The sequence below is a fragment of the Phyllopteryx taeniolatus genome, chromosome 10 (assembly GCF_024500385.1).
Source record: "Phyllopteryx taeniolatus isolate TA_2022b chromosome 10, UOR_Ptae_1.2, whole genome shotgun sequence".
In the NCBI taxonomy this organism is placed as follows: Eukaryota; Metazoa; Chordata; class Actinopteri; order Syngnathiformes; family Syngnathidae; genus Phyllopteryx; species Phyllopteryx taeniolatus.
In genome coordinates, this window is record NC_084511.1 from 12209061 (window position 1) to 12227788 (window position 18728).

At 42.8% G+C, this 18728-nt stretch overlaps 1 protein-coding gene across 2 annotated transcripts in view; it reads right to left on the bottom strand.

Annotated features, from left to right (window-relative positions):
• Window positions 1–437: 437 nt before the first annotated feature.
• LOC133484688 (bifunctional heparan sulfate N-deacetylase/N-sulfotransferase 1-like) overlaps window positions 438–18728 on the bottom strand; it is a 65359-nt gene continuing 47068 nt past the window's right edge. The window contains exons 3-15 of one of the 2 annotated variants that reach the window (XM_061787641.1): window positions 17696–18178; window positions 16867–16954; window positions 16546–16700; window positions 13672–13857; window positions 11060–11188; window positions 10444–10626; window positions 10087–10183; window positions 9663–9786; window positions 8367–8541; window positions 8051–8221; window positions 7818–7927; window positions 3734–3836; window positions 438–2131 (exon numbers count right to left, since the gene is read on the bottom strand). In XM_061787641.1, coding sequence (XP_061643625.1) covers window positions 2012–2131; window positions 3734–3836; window positions 7818–7927; window positions 8051–8221; window positions 8367–8541; window positions 9663–9786; window positions 10087–10183; window positions 10444–10626; window positions 11060–11188; window positions 13672–13857; window positions 16546–16700; window positions 16867–16954; window positions 17696–18178 — 2124 coding nt within the window. In that variant the 3' untranslated portion in view covers window positions 438–2011. The remainder of the gene's footprint in view (window positions 2132–3733; window positions 3837–7817; window positions 7928–8050; window positions 8222–8366; window positions 8542–9662; window positions 9787–10086; window positions 10184–10443; window positions 10627–11059; window positions 11189–13671; window positions 13858–16545; window positions 16701–16866; window positions 16955–17695; window positions 18179–18728) is intronic. The other variant, XM_061787642.1, reaches the window with a different exon arrangement.

Here is an 18728-nt window from a genome sequence, read left to right on the forward strand (position 1 = left end):
GCGCAATGTTATAAATACAACTGAACTGTATGTAGGCAGTGATTCTTTTGCTTACCACTAATGGAAGCCCACGTACCACTAGTAGTACTTATACCACACTTTGACAATCCCTGATCGAGAACACAAGGCAACTTTAAATTTAGAATAGATATGGATGCACGGAGAAATAGTGTAAATAATTGTGGACAGAGAATTTTTTGTCAAAATAAAAATAATTGAAATAGCATATTTTCTCTCAGCACATTTAAAAAAATAAAATAAAAATCCATAGTAAAGATATACATTTGCTAGGGCTTCACTGTATGTAATTACCAAATAGAACAATTCCCGTAAGGTTCAGGGAAATAAAGACCATCTTCTCATTTCGCAAGCTGAAACTGAAAGTGAATTCCTCAGCAAGAAAAGACGGAAGTGAAAGAGTAGAGGGGAAAAACATCCCAATTGTGAAAAATACAGTGGTGTTTTATTTGCAAATTAAAAAGCACCGACAATATTAGTTACACTGTAAAAATTATTGACAACAATTACAAATCTTTATCATACAGTCCAGGATATTAGTACCATCATTGCTGTTATGTGTTATCACGTTAATACTATACATGGAGAGACAAGTTGGCAGTGAGAAGACATGGGAGGAAGCAATTGCGTTGATTTTCCCTACAGCACTGACGTCGCACACCAATGGAGAGCCAAAGACATTCAAATAATTTAGGTCTATCAAAGGGGAGCCAGTTATGTACATTTACAAAGTCAAGAAATGAAAACGACTGCTGTGTGCATTTCTTTTCTTACGTCAGAACCTTGTACAAAACTATTGCAGTAGAGCAGCTTTTTGTTATCTATTTTTGACATCTAGTTGCGGTGATAACACCTTCAAACCCCAAAACAAAACACGTCTGGTGCGGTGCCGCTGGGCTTATTGTGGGAAGGCTTGCCTTGACAACTTGACATTTTTCAGAGATCTTTTTACACTCCGTCACTGACTAATTCATTACATAAAATGAAAGAAAATATAAGCAAGGGAAATTTTGCTCTTTACACAGAGTAGCTAGCTTATGATCTTCACAGATTGTAGTGGGAACCAAATGCTTGTGTGCTATCCAGTTAGATGTATGTTGAGTACCGTTAAATATTGTGCTTTCGACATGAGTCCATCACTTCCTGCTTTCGCCCATTCAGTGTTCAAGTGACAGCAGGCAGCACTTTGACATTCTCTGCATCCAGCCTGAAGGAGGAATCTGATTTTTAGTTTCGGTACATTCTACAAGTATCACAACTCTACAGAACAATGTCTGAGTAAAACAAAACAAAAAAAACAGTAAGAAAACCAAAAAAGTCCAAATGGTAATATTCCGTGGAGATTCTGTCCTGGTTTTTGTAAATGAAATTACAAGATTCTAACAAGGCCTATCAAAAACAGGCTACAACATGCAGCCAGATGTCCAACCATCCTCATCTTTCAAAAGGCATTTACAACAAATTTCTTTTTGTCAGTCAGCCCAAAGCTCTGTGCTTTAAACTACAGACAGCACTTAGGCGCTGGTTTCGGCTGCGCACCATTTCCAGAACTGAAAATGTCAAGACTGAATCTGAAACTCAGCCTTTGTACACGGTACATCCGTGCGCTTTTCTTCAACTTCACACATGGGAGAGAAGGTTCGACCATGGTGAGGGAGGGGATGAGCAAGCAATCCTCTTCATCACACTTCTTCCTAAGGGGCGTTAAGAGGACAGCCGCGGTCCTGACATATCATACCGAAGGGTTCACGGCATCTCCAAGCTCAGAGAGAGGAGCGCTCCATCGGTGGATCCTCTTGCTCACTGGCCCATTAGTTTCCTACACGTTATAGAAGATAACAGAATGAAGAAGTGATTGCTTTGACTTCCAGTTGGACGTCCCATCCTCAGATCCTTGTAGAATTACGGTCTCCATCATGGTGGTGTGATCTTTACTCTGCCAGCGCTGAGGTGATGAACGTGCGGGACTGCTTTTCTCTCCCCGGTTGGACTGCTACCTGGTGTGGACCAGCTCCTCTCTGAGCCAGCTGGGGAGCGGCTGGCCCATTCTGTATAGCAGCTTGGACAGCTCAATGTTGTGATCCCTGTAGTACTCCCTGAGGAACGCCAAAGACTGAAGGAGAGGGGGGGAGTAGATTAGTTAATCAATCAAACTGGGTTGTGCCTTAATCATGATCTTACAAAAGACATTTTGGAGAATTCTATGCATCCAAATTTTGAAACACAAAATCAATAAAGTGCTGTTATTAGTTTTGTTGCAGACAACCCTGACCTAAACCCCACCAAACACACGCTCTCACTCAAAATACCTGACACACCCCAAAATATTATAATTTATAATGAATAATATATAAAAGTCTTTCTAGGAGAGTTGAAGCTGGTATAGCCAACCAACTCCATATTTTCTTTCATTTTCACTCAAGTTTAACCAGCCAGGATTCCCAATATTTTTGTCCCTATTGTCTAAGTCAGGCCTGGCCAACCCGCGGCTCGCGAGCCTCATGCGGCTCTTTAACTAGTTTCATGCGGCTCTTCAGGAGCTGTCACATGACATGCGTCAAAAATGCTTGGCTGGCGCTGTCATTCACTCCCCCTACAGCTAGATGGCACACTGACCATGTAAGCCTGTTTGAGTGACGTCAAACGAGCGACGAGAGAATCTTTGGTGTGACATCATTTGTGTTGTAAACAATTTCCGTCAAGTTACCTCTTGAAATGGCAGGGAAAAAAAGCACAGCCAAACGAAAATATGAAGAAGAACACAGGACGTTTTTGCCAGAGTGGGAGAGTTTATATTTTTTTGTTAAACGTAATGGCAAGCCGATCTGCCTTATATGTCACGCAGCATTAGCGCATTTCAAAGCTTCAAATCTTCAGCTCACTCCACCCTAACATCGAACAGGAATTTCCAAAAGGGACTGAACTTCGCAAGAACAAGTTGGTCGCTTTGAAAAGCAGGTGCAGTTTTTCAAAACATTTACAAAACACTCGGAGACCGTAACGCTTGCATCATATCAGCTGGCTTGGAAGCCAGACTGTTTGAAAGCCCCGCTCGTCACAGATGAGGCTGCGGCTGAGTTGGAGATGATCGACCTTTGTGAGGAGGATCAACTGAAAGCTGTTTTAAGGGAAGGGACCGTTGAGTTCTGGAAAAGTGTGCCAATTGAAAAATACCCCAACATCAAACGAGCTGCGCTTAAGATACTGTCCATGTTTGGGTCAACGTACGTCTGAGAGTCTGTGTTTTCTACCCTGAAACATGTGAAATCAAAGCATCGATCTGTTCTGACTGACACTCATTTGAAAGAATTGCTTAGAGTGGCAACAACAGAATACAAGCCAGATTTGAAGAGGATTGTTCAAGATAAGGAATGCCAGAAGTCTCACTAAGCAGCATAGTAAGAGAAAGATGTTATTGAAAATTATTCTATTATTGTTTGTGGACTTGCTTGAAATGAGAGTTTGTGTGTGTGAGACAGTGCACACAATGTTAACTGTTGAAAATTACTGATATTATCATGTTGGTGTGGTTATTTTCATTAGATCTGGCTGAGCAGAGGTCTGTGTATGCGTGCATACATGATTAAAAGATGATGTTCATGTGTACCCGTGTATGTGGCTCTTTGCAGTAACACAGAAAAAAAAGTGGCTCTTAGTCTCTGACTAGTTGGCCACCCCTGGTCTAAGTGAAGGTTAAAGGTTAGAATGATCATACCTCAGGGTCCATGTCAGGGTACCTGCGCCCTTTACTCTTCCCCAGACATTTTGTCTTCCCGCCCTCCAACAGCTGGCACCAGAAACCCTTCTTGGGATCAAACCTGCATCAGACAAAAATCATATCATGCATTATATATTCAAGCATGAATATGGCTTACAAATAGCAAAAGAAAATAAGTAGAATGGGATTTTTGTGATATTTATTTCTCAGGACATTGAATCAATCGCAACTGGACTGCTGTGGTTGTCTTAGAAGACATCTCACCCGAGCAGGCTTTATCAGTTCATGCAACAAGGCTCAAAGAACTTGTAATTTGGGGTAGCAAGGTACCCCTGTACTCCTAATCATTCAAGGGGAAATTCAACTCAGACTCTTCAATATATTTGGGTTCCACACCATGCAAATACATATGACAGAGTGAAAGGGGTGGACAAAGAGTTTTGCACCTAGTCAGACGAGCACCTCTCCAACAACTGGTTCCCATTTTACATTTGTCCACAGTGGCACATTAACCGTGACACTCCACTTCCAATGTTCAAATCCTTCCAGATTAGCTACTGCGGCCATATTTGAACTCCCAAAAGATTGTACAATTTGTAAACCATCACACGATGATCGTGCGGCATCACGTCTTTTAAAGTGTCATTAAGTCAACATGAATATGAAGAGAGACTTTCCTCCCAGTTACCTACAGTAATCCACCCTCTGCACATTCATTACCGCATCAGCATGGTTAAGTACACATTTTATTTTAAAGCAGTTAACTACTTTTTATATTTGTATGACCCATATGAATGTTTTAACTAGCTTTCAGCAAGCCTCCCTCACTACATTGTAAATACTACAACTACACCTTCAAAGGGTGATAGAAGAAGAAGAAAAATCACCTTTTATTGTCATGAACATGCATGCATGCACATGAAATTTGTTCTCTGCATTTAACCCATCACAGTGAACACGTACACATGCTAGTGGAACACACTGGAGCAGGGAGCAGCTGAAGCGCCCGGGGAAGTTTTCAGTTAATTTTATCTATTTTTCCTACACAGCCGTTAACATTTGTTACTGAAGACATTACCACTGCGATTAATGATGTATGGAACCAATTGCAAAAACTAAAACATAACCAAGGCAAACTATGCATGTTCTTTTTCTCTTATAATATTTGTTCTTACGTGGCAGTTTTGTGTGAGAATATTTCACTTGCTTAAACCAGGGGTGTAAAACATACGGCCTGCGGGCCAGTCAGGCGAGCCAATCCAGACCACAGGGATTGTTCTGAAGTTTTACTTCATCTATACATACAGACTCTCACTTTGAAACTCATGCTTTTATTTTGACATAAGCACAGTAGAAACGGAAGTTTTGTGATTCATGTGACGTGTGATACATGTGTCCAGCTGTGAGCAAAAAGAGATCGGCGCGCTTCCACTCTATGTAAGCAGTAAGAGACTAACTGCGGAAGCAACAATTAGATGTATCATATATTGTTTATTAAGTAATTTCATTCAGCATTTATCGAACCACTGGCAATAGAGATACGGCAGAACACTAGTATTACGGGTATCTGTACTACTGTGTCAGAACACAAAATCAATCTTTACGCAGATATCCTTCTTTATTTACAAGAACCCTTGCAATTATTGATATGCTATCAATTGGTCAAAATCAATAATACCCCCTATAACAACTAACTCATGGAATCCTGCGGACCAAAAATCCAAACTTTCCTATACCGACAAGGAATATCAAATATCTAGGCATCAATATCTCAACAAACCTTAGAAAAAAATTTGTGATTTAAAATGTTGGAACATCCTACCCATCTCACTTTTAGGGCGTATAGCTACAGTAAAAATGAAAATATTACCACAAATTAACTATTTATTTTCAATGTTCCCATTCAAACCCACATTAAAATGCAAGACTGCCATTTTAAAATTTTATTCTAAAAATAAGAAAAATAGAATTAGTCTAGCTCCCCTTCAGAGAGGTAAAACAGAAGGGGGACTTGACACACCCAACTTCAAACACTCGTTAAACAAATCATAAACAATTCAAACAAAATAAAAACACTAAAACAGATGCTGAGTCTTAAGCAGAGTTGAAACACAAAGAAACAAAAAACACTAGTACTTAGCTAGCCAAATATAGTACCTCATTAAATTGTTACATCCAAATGTTGAACAACAATCTTGGCTGGAACTAGAACAGACAGACTGCAATAGTACCAAACTTTCCGACCTCCCATTTATCAGCACAAGTCTCAAACGCCACAATTGTTTTAAGAATCCGATTATTGCAGCCACTTTATCAGCTTGGTGGAAAAGTTGAGAAACCACACAATCTCAGTCAGCACCATATAATTCTTCCCATATCTGGCACAATCCCGATTTTGAGATTACCAAAATACCCATTTACTGCAGCACATGGGAAGAAAGTGGAATTGACCGTCTGCATCACTTATTAAAAAATAATGCATTTATGTCACGTGAAAGCTTATTCCAAGAATTTCAAATTAGAGGTGGTAACTTCCTTCAATACTATAAATAACAACAATCTTAACATATCTTCTCATTTTAGACCCCTGCACACGCCATAGGGTCACTTGCATGCACTTGAACCCCTATCCTTCTTGATCTGCGATGTAGGCCTCTGGGGACACTAGGCTTGTTTCCCCCTCCTCCTCTTGGGTCTGGTTGCCCTCCTGGGGGGTGCCGGTCCCGTCCTTGGGTGCTGGGGAGGTGCCCGCTGGCCCCAGTCCAGGGGTCTCGTCCTGGTATCCGGGTGGCGGCTTGGGGGCCGTGTTCCTGCGTCCTGGGCCTGTGTCCTCCTCTTCCCTCTCCCCGGGGCGCTCCGCCGTGGTTGTCACCCCTCTCCCTCGAGCTGTGTGGGGTCCCCGACTGACTTGGGGCTTGTGGTAGGGTGTTGGGGATGGGGTGGGATTAGCTGTAAAGTGGGGAGGGACTGGTCAACCCCTCCCCCTTTTCTGCTCTGATGGTCCACCAGTTTTAATGCATCATACACTCATCTGTGGGGGGAGAGTAGCGTCAGGCTGGGGAGGACAGTCGGCCAGGTGTGCCGGCACTCCGGCCTGCCGTGCTTTTCCCCCCTTGGATTTTTAATGCACCACATACATTCACACATCCTTTGGGGAGCTGATTGGCCTAGGGGGTTATTCACCTCACCCCCACCAGTCTCCCCAATTTTAATGCACAACACCCCACCACTCATGATCACAGTACAGGGATAATGGTTGCCAGTCGGGGACCTGGTAACCATAGTAATAGGGTGGGTGGTGGGTATTGACATTTCTCTTGGCTTGACTCCTGGGGCCTGCGCACCCCCCTCTTTGGTTGTCAGGTCACAGAGAGATGGGGGTCCGGCCCCCTACCCCACCTTGGGGCCCCCGCTTCCCCTCCCCTCTCTTGGCGCCCTCGCCCGTCCTTGCTCACGATGGGCGCTATGACCGTTTTCAGGTGACGGCTGGCTCCTGCATTGGGCCCTGTTGGTGGGCCCAATCTCCAGGGCTGGTGGGGAGCATTGGGGCGCGCTGAGTGGGCGGGGGTACTGGGCGTGGGTGGTCCGGTGACCGTGCCCCTCCCTTTGGGACTGGTCGGGGGGCTTCGGCAGGGCTGGGGACCACCCTGGGTTCTGGGGAGTGGGTGGACTCCCCGTTGGATGGGCTCGCTGCCTTGCTTTTTTCTGTCCTGTCGCATCTTGTTCTCTTGGTTAGTTGTCGCATGTCCTCACCGGGTGTCTGCAATATTATTGGCTGCTATATCCCAGTACAACATGTCCTACTGCTTTCAGACGGGAAAAGTTGTAGTTTTAACGTCAGTTTTTTTTTTTTAAGCGAGCTATGTTTACTTATTTTTATTAAATCTGATAATTTTACTGAAATTAAGTAATATATTCCTCATTCCATTTTTGTTTTCAGTTTTTGCATGGGGAAACTGTTTAAAAATTGTAACAAATTGGAGGTTGACCAGCATTTCAGAACAGATTTGGATTCCCACTTGGAGGTTCCATGGGGGGGGGGGGGGGGGGGGGGAGCAGGTTTGTGCAGGCGCATACTCACGCTAGGATCTTGTGGTAGTTGATGATGTTAGTTAAGCCCAGGAATTTCTGGATTTTATCCATAACCGAGGAAGGTTCAGTCTTCAGCATCTGCCCATCCAAGACCAGCAGCTGGGTAAGATGACATGAACATTTTAGAACAGAAATGTCATCCATTTTCACAGTGCAAAGGCGATTAAAGAAAACTTTCAGGCTGGGCTGATGGCTGCTGAACTCAATACTATATATGCATACCTGGCTGGAGTGGTAGTAGTTGAGCCAGCGCTCCAGGTGCATGGCGTACCAGCCTGGCATCAGACATCGATTCTGGAGGACCCGGAGCTTGGCCGGACTGTCGTGGCCGGCAGTGATGACATCATGGAATGAGTATTTCAAAGCTACCGGGTCATCATGGGCTCTTTGGTGCTGTGGTTGTGGAATTTATCATTTCATTAGACACAGCACAGCTTCAGTAAAGATGCCAAAATGTTGTCAATCAACCAAAAGGTGCTCAGGTGCTGAAAGGAGTACTGGATCTAATGAGGCGTGGTGGCTGTTCAGCATTACCCACCTGGTACCAAGAGTACGCTCTGTCAGCTGGGTTGATGAGGATGGTGATGATCTTGGCTTTGGGCAGGAGAGCTGCAGCCCTCTGTGCAGCCACCTCAGAGTCGAAGTAGTTGGCACTCTTCTCAAAGTAGTAGTCAGAGCTAGCATTGGAGGGCAGGGGGAAGTACTCCATATACCTAACACCACACAAACACTGGGTGTTAATGACGGTCACACTTGTTCAGGTGCAATTTGCTCTTCGTGGCTGCGCCCGCTGCCGTTCTCTGCACACATGGTTTGACGCCCACCAAGCATCACGATGCAGAGGTAAAAGCTTTCCGATCCAGCTTCTTCCTATGACACTGTTCTCATTGAACCTTTTGAAATTCAGTGTGCATGCATGGCTATGGGCAGAGATAAATATCAATTATCATGGGGGTGTCATTATTAATGAGTGTGTTTGTTGTTGTGACTGTCGGTGGCATAAATTTACATTTCTAATACACTGCTTGCATAGAAATGCCTGTCCAAACTCTAGTCTGTTGCTTGAAATTATTTTCACAGTAACACGTAACAATTTGTACTGAATCGCCGTCCCGCTGTCTGCCCAATGCAATTGGACTTAATATGCTTTTAAATACCAGGCTGCAGTCAAATTCCCCTTGGTGGCATAATAACATATGACATGACTAGTCTCGGGAACGTCTGTATGCACTTATTTTTCAACAGAACCTCTTTAGAGAGAGCCAGAGGTTCATCATTTCATAATTTTTTTTTTTACATATTATTTATACAGGCAGATGTTAAAACTGTTGAACACATTGTTAAATCACATGCAACTTAAAACAATAAAACAAAAACTTAATTTGACACTGCTTACTGTGAGGACAACTTTTTAGGGCAGTAGTAGCTCGTTAATCAAGACTTGGGATCCACCACCAAAAATTGCTAGGGGGTTGTCACATTGCGCACAAATACAGTCAATGAATGAAACTGCATCCATCATATGGTTAGCCCGACAAAGCACAGGGGTTCAAGCCATGGTCATAACATAACATACAGCAATGGAAGGACCATGTGTAACAGATAAATTTTAAATTTAGCTCCTCCCCACTTAATCTCTCAACCGAGATTATCACATCATCCTAGTACCTTGGCACCAAGATGCCACAAGTAGGACTACTTTTCTTCTAGACAGGGTGTTGTCACAGTCTTATGGCATCTTGGGGCACTTCAGTAAGCACACAAAAAAAGCTAATAGGCGGGCAAACACTGTATCAAAAGACTTAACCACAGTGACCTGACTGTGCTTTCTTACCAATCGATGCCTCTGTGGTAATTGTGACCATTGAAGAATTGGATCTCCTCAAAAGTCTCCTTGCTGGGGTAGTTACTGGTCAGGTCAGGGTGCATGCTAAGAAACAGGTAGAGTGCTGTTGTGCCTGAGAGGGCAGAAAGAGACAAAGTGGAGTTGACAGCAGGGAGGAAATAAAGAGCAAAAAAAGAGGATTAAGCGAGGGTAAATCCAATTACTATGTACCTCATACAGTGAAGACTGACATTTGTGTAATAGAAACTGCATAGCAGAGCGTTAACATCTTCTTAACAAACCAACTGCCATTGAAGAAGCAACAGCTCTAATTTCCTGAGAGCTAATAAGATGTTTTTAGGACTAACCAACAAGAAGACACAGTTTCACTTTCACAGTAACCTGTAGGGGGGGATGAAGCACAGCTTCTCACCTGTCTTCTGAGGCCCAATGACAAGTAGCTTGGGGAAGCGGTCACATGTTTTTTCTTTGGACCAGATGTCTTTATGTCTTTTGTCCTCACATGGATCCTGCAGCCACAAATTTTTTTTAAAATAACTTCTCATTAATAAAATGTTGAAGCACAGTTACATATCCTTTTGATACCACAGAGGATTTATTGAAATACTGGTAATAGCTTCCAACAATTCTTTATTGATTGAATTTAACCTATTTAAATCAAGTTTGCTCTTATTTCCTCTTAAGTAGGCCTACTAAAGCATAAGTGAAAGCAACATGTGGCTTTATAAACACAAAAATGAAAAATTTCAAATTAACATTGTGTTCTCACCTGCCAGAGTGGATCTCTCTCAGAGGGGAACAGGCTGAAGTATTTCTGAGCCAGCTGCACAGGCGGGAGGGTCTGAATCTTTAGGTTTGTCCAGGTCTTGACGAACATCATCAGGCTTTTAAAAGTGTACAGGCCAAGACGGTCATTCCCGTAGTTGGACAAATGGGTCATGAAGATGCTTATCTGTTGGGCGAGAAGATGCAGTCAGAACTGAAGACTAAACTGCACTAAGAACAACAACTGATGACTTTAGGAAAGATCAGCCAAAGTGACAAAACGAACTACTAAAAAGTTGATGCAATGGGAAAAGAGATGAGCTTTTAGTAGCTTTGAGACTGACGTACCTATTAAAATACAACATTCTTAATTCTGGTAAGCATCATTGGAACACTATCTACATAATAGTTCACTTGGAGACAAAATGAAATCAACTCTGGTCAAGGACACGGACTGGAATTAATTTAAGGATGACGTATGGCTGGAGAATGCCAAACAGCTGGGACGAGAAGACAGTAAGACAGCAAATACGCAACTGCTACTGCAACCTTTAGTGCGAGCAGTAAATGATTTGTGTGACTAGTTTATGAAAAGAGGAGTTAACCAGTTTTGGACTCACCGGGTTAAGCAAAACTGTGAGGAAGAGTTCTCCCCCATTGATGAGTTTGTCCAGCTCATTGGGGCTTCCTGGGTAGTCTTTATAGAAGATTGTGTGTGTGAAAAGACCGCACGTCTGCCTGGGCAGCACCTGTGAGAACACACACAAAGTCAACAGACCAAATGGCGGAAATGAAATAACCACACGCGCACACACACCAAACGCTTTCATTCAGCTAAAAACACACATCGACAGCCCTCCGCTGAGAAGCGCAATGCGGACTGCTGGCAGTTATCCAACATATTGTTTGCTCCCAATAACATCCATATTATGCATATTATTATGCAGATCATCTAGCGAAAGCAAACCTCTCATTCACATCCATGTCTATATGGTAATTGATGGAATTGCATTTACAGTTTGAAGTGTCTGGGGGACTGAATATCAATCATCGCTAAGCAGGGGTCCATTCAGACTCTCTCAAGGACGGGGAAGAGAGTACAGAGACCAAAGGCCCGCTGACTGCCAAGACTACAAAGAAACTGGACTGAGGCTGCACAGTTTTCCACCAGCTATGAAGGTCACTCCGGGAGAGAAGTAGATAAGAATTTTTTTTGTTCCTTTTGAATGTTCTAATGCTGCTTGGAAAACTTTAATACAGGGGACCCCTGCATATTTGTGGTTTGGCATTTGCAAATACACCTATTCACAGACAATTTTGGGAAACTATCTTCTGTTATTCGCAGAAAAACTCCCCTTTTTGCAATTTTCTGTAACATGGCAAAATAAGTCTGAAAACTCATTCATTCCTTCATCTTCCATACCGCTTATCCTCACTTGGGTCGCAGGCATGCTGGAGCCTATCCCAGCTAACTCTGGGCGAGAGGCGGGGGTACACTCTGCGCTGGTTGCCAGCCAATCGCATGGCACATACAAACAACCATTCGCACTCACATTCAGACCTATGGGCAATTTTGAGTCTTAAATTAACCTACCCTGCATGTTTTTGGGATGTGGGAGGAAACCAGAGAAAACCCAGGCAGGCACGGGGAGAACATGCAAACTCCACACAGGCGAGGCCGGATTTGAATCCGGGTCCTCAGAACTGTGAGGCAGATGTGCCAAACAGTCTCCACCGTTCCGCTACAAAATAAATAAATAAATCTGACTTTGGTTGAGCAGACAAGTAGTTATTTTTCGTTTTGTAGTTTGGGTGACATGGTGGACGACTGGTTAGCCTCACTGCTGTCTCACAGTTCTGAGGACTCTGGTTCAAATCTGTCCTCCCCTGTGTGAAGATTGCATGTTCTCCCCGTGCCTGCCTGGGTTTTCTCCGGGTACTCCGGATTCCTCTCACACCCCAAAACATGCATGGTAGGTTAATTGAAGACTATAAATCGCCCATAGGTGTGAATGTGAGCGCAAATGGTTGTTTGTCTATACAGTGCTGTGAAAAAGTATTGGCCCCATCTCATATTCTTACATTTGTACAGTTTCCCTACTTCAATGTGTACTTCAAACAAACTTCATCCAACAAATATCAAACCCTAACTAATCCTAACCCTAAATATCAGACAAATATAACCCAACCGAAATTAAAATGCAGTTTTTAAATGGTGATTTCATTTATTAAGGAAAAACGTTACCTGGCCCTGTGTGAAAAAGTAATTACTCCCCTTGTTCAATCATGAATTAATTGTGGCTAATCACAATGTTTGGTTCATTTTCACTGATCACACCCAAGCCTGATTACCTCCAGACCTGTTCAATCAAGAAATCACTTACAGTCGAGAAATAAAGTAATTGACTGTCAGTCTGGAAAGGGTTACAAAAGGCATTTCTAAAGCTTTAGGATGCCTACTTTAAGCTTTAGGTTTCCCACGGCTGCAGCAGTAGGCTACAAAAATTAGCGCCAGTACTATGTGAGTCGATCTAACTTGCCATGGTTCTATTGACGCCGCATGATTGGTTGAGCACGGAGCCACTCGCATTATTATTGGCTATTCGTACAGTCTGTCAAAACATGGACAAATGCAATCTATCATATTGTAGTCTATTGACTACATCTCAAATGTTGTCAAGGAAAAGCTATTTTGAGATATGCATCTTTATCATTCTATTATCTATCAGCCCGAATGAAATCTTTTTGACGGACAGTCGGAGCTGCTAAACAGCGAGACTGAGAGGCCCACGCAGCACTTCACCTCGTCGTTGGTGGCCCTTCCGAGGTTCATCCAGAGAGGTGCGTGCTGGCTGCAGTTTTTGTTGTGCCATCACAACATCCTGTTTCGGCAACAAAATTTTTGGCCGAAAAACTAAAATGCACTTTCAGGCCATTTTCAGGTGAAGATTTGGTGGCTCCCTATTATACTGGACAGTTGTGCTCAGGCAGATGTCTCATTCAAGGCTACACTGTCATCCTGCATACTGAAGAATATGGGACGAAGATGTATTGCTGGCTAAGAGGGAGTTGAATTCAAAATAACTGGAGGAGGTAGAGAAGGAGTTCGTTAATGAATATAGAATAGCACATGTAAACGATGGAGTAGAACATTGATGGATGGCGAGATGCCAGCAGTAACAAGTTAATGAGGCCTCGTGGATGTCTGGGTGTAGAAGAAAAGTGTTCTTACGCTAATGCCGCTGTGGATGAAACCTCGCCGAAAGCGGGCTGGCTTGAGGTGTGGATATTCCTCGGTACTGGTCACCTTGATGCTCCAAACCTTCTTCCAGGCGTCGTACAGCTGTAAGTGAACAGGGTAGACGCCCGAATGGTGAGGTGCCACAGCATAGCCCATGTTGATTGGGATCCCATGCTCCTAGAGGTCAAGGGAACAATGGGAGAGAAACTGGTGACGTACAAGCTGGGTTTTAAAATCACACCTGTCCACCATTACAAATTAAAAAGGTGTTTAACAAACAGACATGCAAACACCAAAGGTATGAAAAAGGTGACCAAAAAAAAAAAAAAAAAAAGAAACATTGTAGAGGGTCTGGGGCATCCTTCGGGTCCCTGGAGAATTATTATTATTTTTATTATAACATAAATTAAGCAATCTGGAAGACTCTGAAGAGTACAATATGGCAAAATAAATGTTCTTCAGGCAGAAAAACATTTATTTACACCTCTCAACTACATGCTGATGTACAAATTTAAGAATAAAATTAAATTTGCCTAATTTCTTTGCTTTTTTTGTTTTGGCCTCCAATTTGAGCCAGGCCCATCTCCACCTGGACCTGATGCCAGCTTCAAGCTGTGCCACATTAATAGCATCCGCCTCTAAGCACTCTCATTCTGGAAAAGAATTGACTGAAATCATTGTCTGTTTCACTTCATTTTTTCATTTCATTTTCAACTTCAAAGGCTAATCCCAAAGGAATCCTCCAGGAAAATATTAAGTACAGTATTTTTCTGTTTTTATTGGCCATTTCTGAATTTGAAGTTTGTTCATTCTGTGTCATGACAATCCCTAACATCCCTCTGTCGCTTAATACATTTAACATTAACAAACTAATTAGATAATTGTAGGCGCGTTTCCTAATTAGTACAAGATGTAAGTAAGAAGAAGTAAGAGCAGTTACTTGAGAATAATGTGACTCAAGTAAAAGTAAAAAGTAGTCCTCCAAAAAATTACTTAAGTGCAAAAAGTACACAGTGAAATAATTACTCAATTACTGAGTAAACAGTAATTTCTGATTTTTTAACCACACCATGAACATAAAAAAATAAAAAATAAAATGTGAATATGCAAATTCTGATGTTCCTGTGTGTGTGCGTGTGCAGCCAAAACAACATCATCTGCAATTTACTGCACGGTGTTTTCTCAAGTTATAAGTGGGCAGACAGTACCAGACAAATACTACAATACATGAAAGCTGTTGTTTTTCTTCATCTAAATGTAAAAAACGAGTAGCGCGCTATTGTCTTCATGGTAACGACAACCTTCCCAACATGGTGGCAATGTAGGCACGACGATCAGCCAGGCTGGCTTATCTCGTGTTAATACCTATGACAGGGAAGCCCAATAGAAGACGTGTGAGATCATGTGAATTTCTTGTGTCGTTTGATTGGTGAACGAGACTTAAACGTCACTAGCGCTAAAATTGGATTGAAGCGAACAGCGCCCAATGGGGAAGTCGAAGTCATAGTCTCACGCACGAAATAGTTGGTAAGCAATAATTGATAAATAAAAGTAGCGAGCGACATTTAGATCATTGTAACGGCGTAAAAGTACCGTTACTTATTAACAGCAGAAGCGGCGGAAGTTTTTTTTTCTGGTCTCGTCAACTCCTATGAATTATCCAAAGAAGGTCCTGCGTGCACAGACAGAACCTCAGGCTGATGCGCTCGCATATTCGTCCGCTGTGGAGTAATATTCAGAAATTACGTGTGTGTGGATGTGTGGAATGGATCCAGCTGCTAGCGTTCAAGGACTACGCAATTGCCTATAAATTCTCAGACAGTTGAGCATTCAAGAGCGCTAATAGATTCGTTCTGAAGCTATTTTCAACTCTTTAAATTGGTTGAGAATGTGAAAAATAGCAGATGACAGGGGGACAAACCAATTGCATAAATTTGTGAAAAAATATGAATTTCATCATATTTGGACAAGGTTTCTACTAGACAGAAACGATATGTTGTTTCTCCTTTCTATTTAGATCACGGATATCAATCTCAGGCAGGTTTGCCAATCAGTTTTCCCGGTGAGCCTATTCAAAGGAAAATTACTTAAGGAGGTTGTTTAACATTAATAAGCAAGTCACAGTTTTGATGCATAATGGGGGAAAGGGAGGACCTTTCTACAGAAGAAAAGCAGAGAACGGTCGTTTGTGAAAAGAAGAAAAACAGACATTTAAAGAAAATGACTGTACTGTGAAAATAATGTGGGACTTAGAGAGGAAATGGGTTAGTTTTAATATAAGCGTATCAAGGAAAGTTTCCATAAGGCAAATGCTTCGGATTAAGAGAGTGGCTGTTGAAAAGCAACGCAAAGCAAACCGACTATTTATATAGCGCATTTTACACACAAGGTAACTCAATGTGCTTTACATGATTAAAAGCATTTAAAAATAAAGAAAAAAATAGCTTATAAACATTTAAAACAATGGGAAAAAAAGTACAATTAAAACAGCGTACAGTGCAAGAAATATCATTTAAAAGTGGAAATTCTCTGTGGAAACCCACTGATGAGCAGATATTTAAAGCTTTCTGGTGTCTTTGGAGTCACAAAAACATTTCGATGTAGGAGCCCCAAAAGGCTTACAGTCATGCGTAAAGCTGCATTTCGGCTACCCTAACCAAGACTACCAAAAGATGTGTAAAGGTGCAATAATCTACTCTTTTCTGAGTGTGTTAACAGGAAAAACTTGCTGCTTGGAAATAGAAGAGTGTTATGATCATTGTGTCAGATGAGATAAGGAAAACTAAACAAGGGACAATGCTCAGGAAACCTTCCTCTTTTTGATGGTATGTACTGCAACTACCATTTTTTTCCACTTCCACTTACCATGGCAAACTTTTTGTTGAGCAGCATCTGCTCAGCCAGCACAGACTGGTTGTGGAAGAGATGGGGCTGCATGTGGCTCCACATGTGAGGGAACCACCAGAACTCCTTCACATAGGAAAGCAGCAGGTCATCACCAAGGTCCTCCTCATCTGATCCTGTATATCCAAATGGGAACGAGGCAGGAGGTATAATATTAGTTCGGCAGGACGTAGAATATCAGGGTGTAAAGTCAATGAAGAAGAATACATGTATTATGAGCCTCAACTTCAAGTGTTATTTTATTCAATGTCGTGTACACACTCGTCAGACCAGGCACCTTACCTGCGTGAAAGAATTTCCCTGAGAAGCCAAGATTGAAGGTGAAGTTGGGAACATGTGTGCGCATCTCCCTCTGCGTCTCCAGCAGGGCCTGAACACACAGTGGGAGGAGAAAAGTGTGAATCAGCAGACAATGTTCTCAATCTGGTGCACGGGCACATTAATGAGGAAGCGTGAAGACGACGCACACGAGCCGACATGCATATTTCATCCTGTACCCTGCTCTCAGTAAACATCCACCATCCCCTCCCTGTTGCCTCACTCCTCTCCCCCATTCTGTTTGATATTTCGCTGTGCTCTGATTTTGGATGTTTGTTACATTTGATCTCCTCCCTGGTTGAGACTCTCAGCACACAACCGCTCATACATTTCACGATTTTGTCACAGTGTGATGTATTCCTAAAAGTTTGCTGTGGTGTCGCCCACGAGGAAGCCTAGATGATTCCACCATAACTTTTCCTACAGCCTCTGCCTCATCTTGTGAGGTTGGTATGTTTCACTGTGAGGGGACACGTGTAAGGAGCTTTTCAACATTCTTTCTATGTCTCCGGGCCCCTGAAATATTCATAGCTATGGAGCTTGTGTGACTGTGCGAGCGTTGGGGCCTGTCAGCTTTGAGCGGCCTACAGGGACAATGCATTCAAAAGGAAAGTGGAGGGAGAAGAGGAGCTGTCTGTATGACTGGTACACCATGCCACTGAGAGGTAACTTTTTATTTCAGCAAACAGATGGTTGACAACTACTGTGTCATACATTTTAAAAGAGAATTTAGTTTTCTCTATGATAAAGCTGTTCCACTTTAAATGACATGCACACACACATGCACACCCACCTTTACATCAGGCACCTTCATGCGGGTGCCCTCTTTTCCCACAAAGATGTCATCCACATCTACCAAAATGTAGCGCTCCAGGGACAATGAGAGCCTTTTCCCGGTAAGGAAGGCCACAGCATCCACAAACACCAGCTTATGGAGCCAGAAGACCAAGTTATTCCCAAACAGAACCCTCTGGATGCCATCATGAAGGCCCAAGTCCTGTACTACCGACGGGAGCAGAGCAGCATTCTGTCCCATGGATGGAATGCTCTCAGCTGATTGGGTCTTGGCCAGTAACACAGGCTCATAGGTCGAGTGGTTGGATTGAAAGACGGTCCAGTCATCTCCTGGGAGAGGACCAGGCAGCGGCTGCCCAGATCGGGTGATAAAGAGCAAGGGTGACTTGGGGTTGACCGTGCAGTCCTTCAGACCCAAGTTGGAGTGGAGAAAGAGGGGAAATCCTTTCAGCTGTGCACTCAGCAGACTGTTCTCATTGGCCTGATCAAAAGGAGAGATAAATTACACAAATTCATCACACAGCACAGAGATACGGACAGAACTGTATCGGGTATAATTCCCAGATCTCTGCAATCATGTGTGAAATAAGCAATGTCAGGCCTACTCTAATGTGAATGCATGGGGGAGCTTCTACCCGCTATGCTTAATCTGCTCTGATCTGAGACTGCAGACAAAATGAATAACCATCCTGCTGTGCCCTTTGAAATTCAAAGACAGGGGTTCATTGAAACATTCTCCAGGTCGCACACATTTCGATTGCCATGGTTGAAAACTTCAACTTGCTTTGCTTTTGACGCACCATCAGCTATTCCATTACTCTTCAAACTCAAGATATACCGTAATTCCTCATGTATAATGCACATTTCCCCCACCCCCAAAACATTGTCAAAAGTCAATAGTGCGCATTACACACAGGGGAAAATGTTATTTTATAAATGTATGCCGCCATCTTGAGGTTATGAAAAAGCTGTACACTTTCATTCTAATATGCCGCCACCTAGAGGTTACAAAAAAGGTGTAGCCTACACTT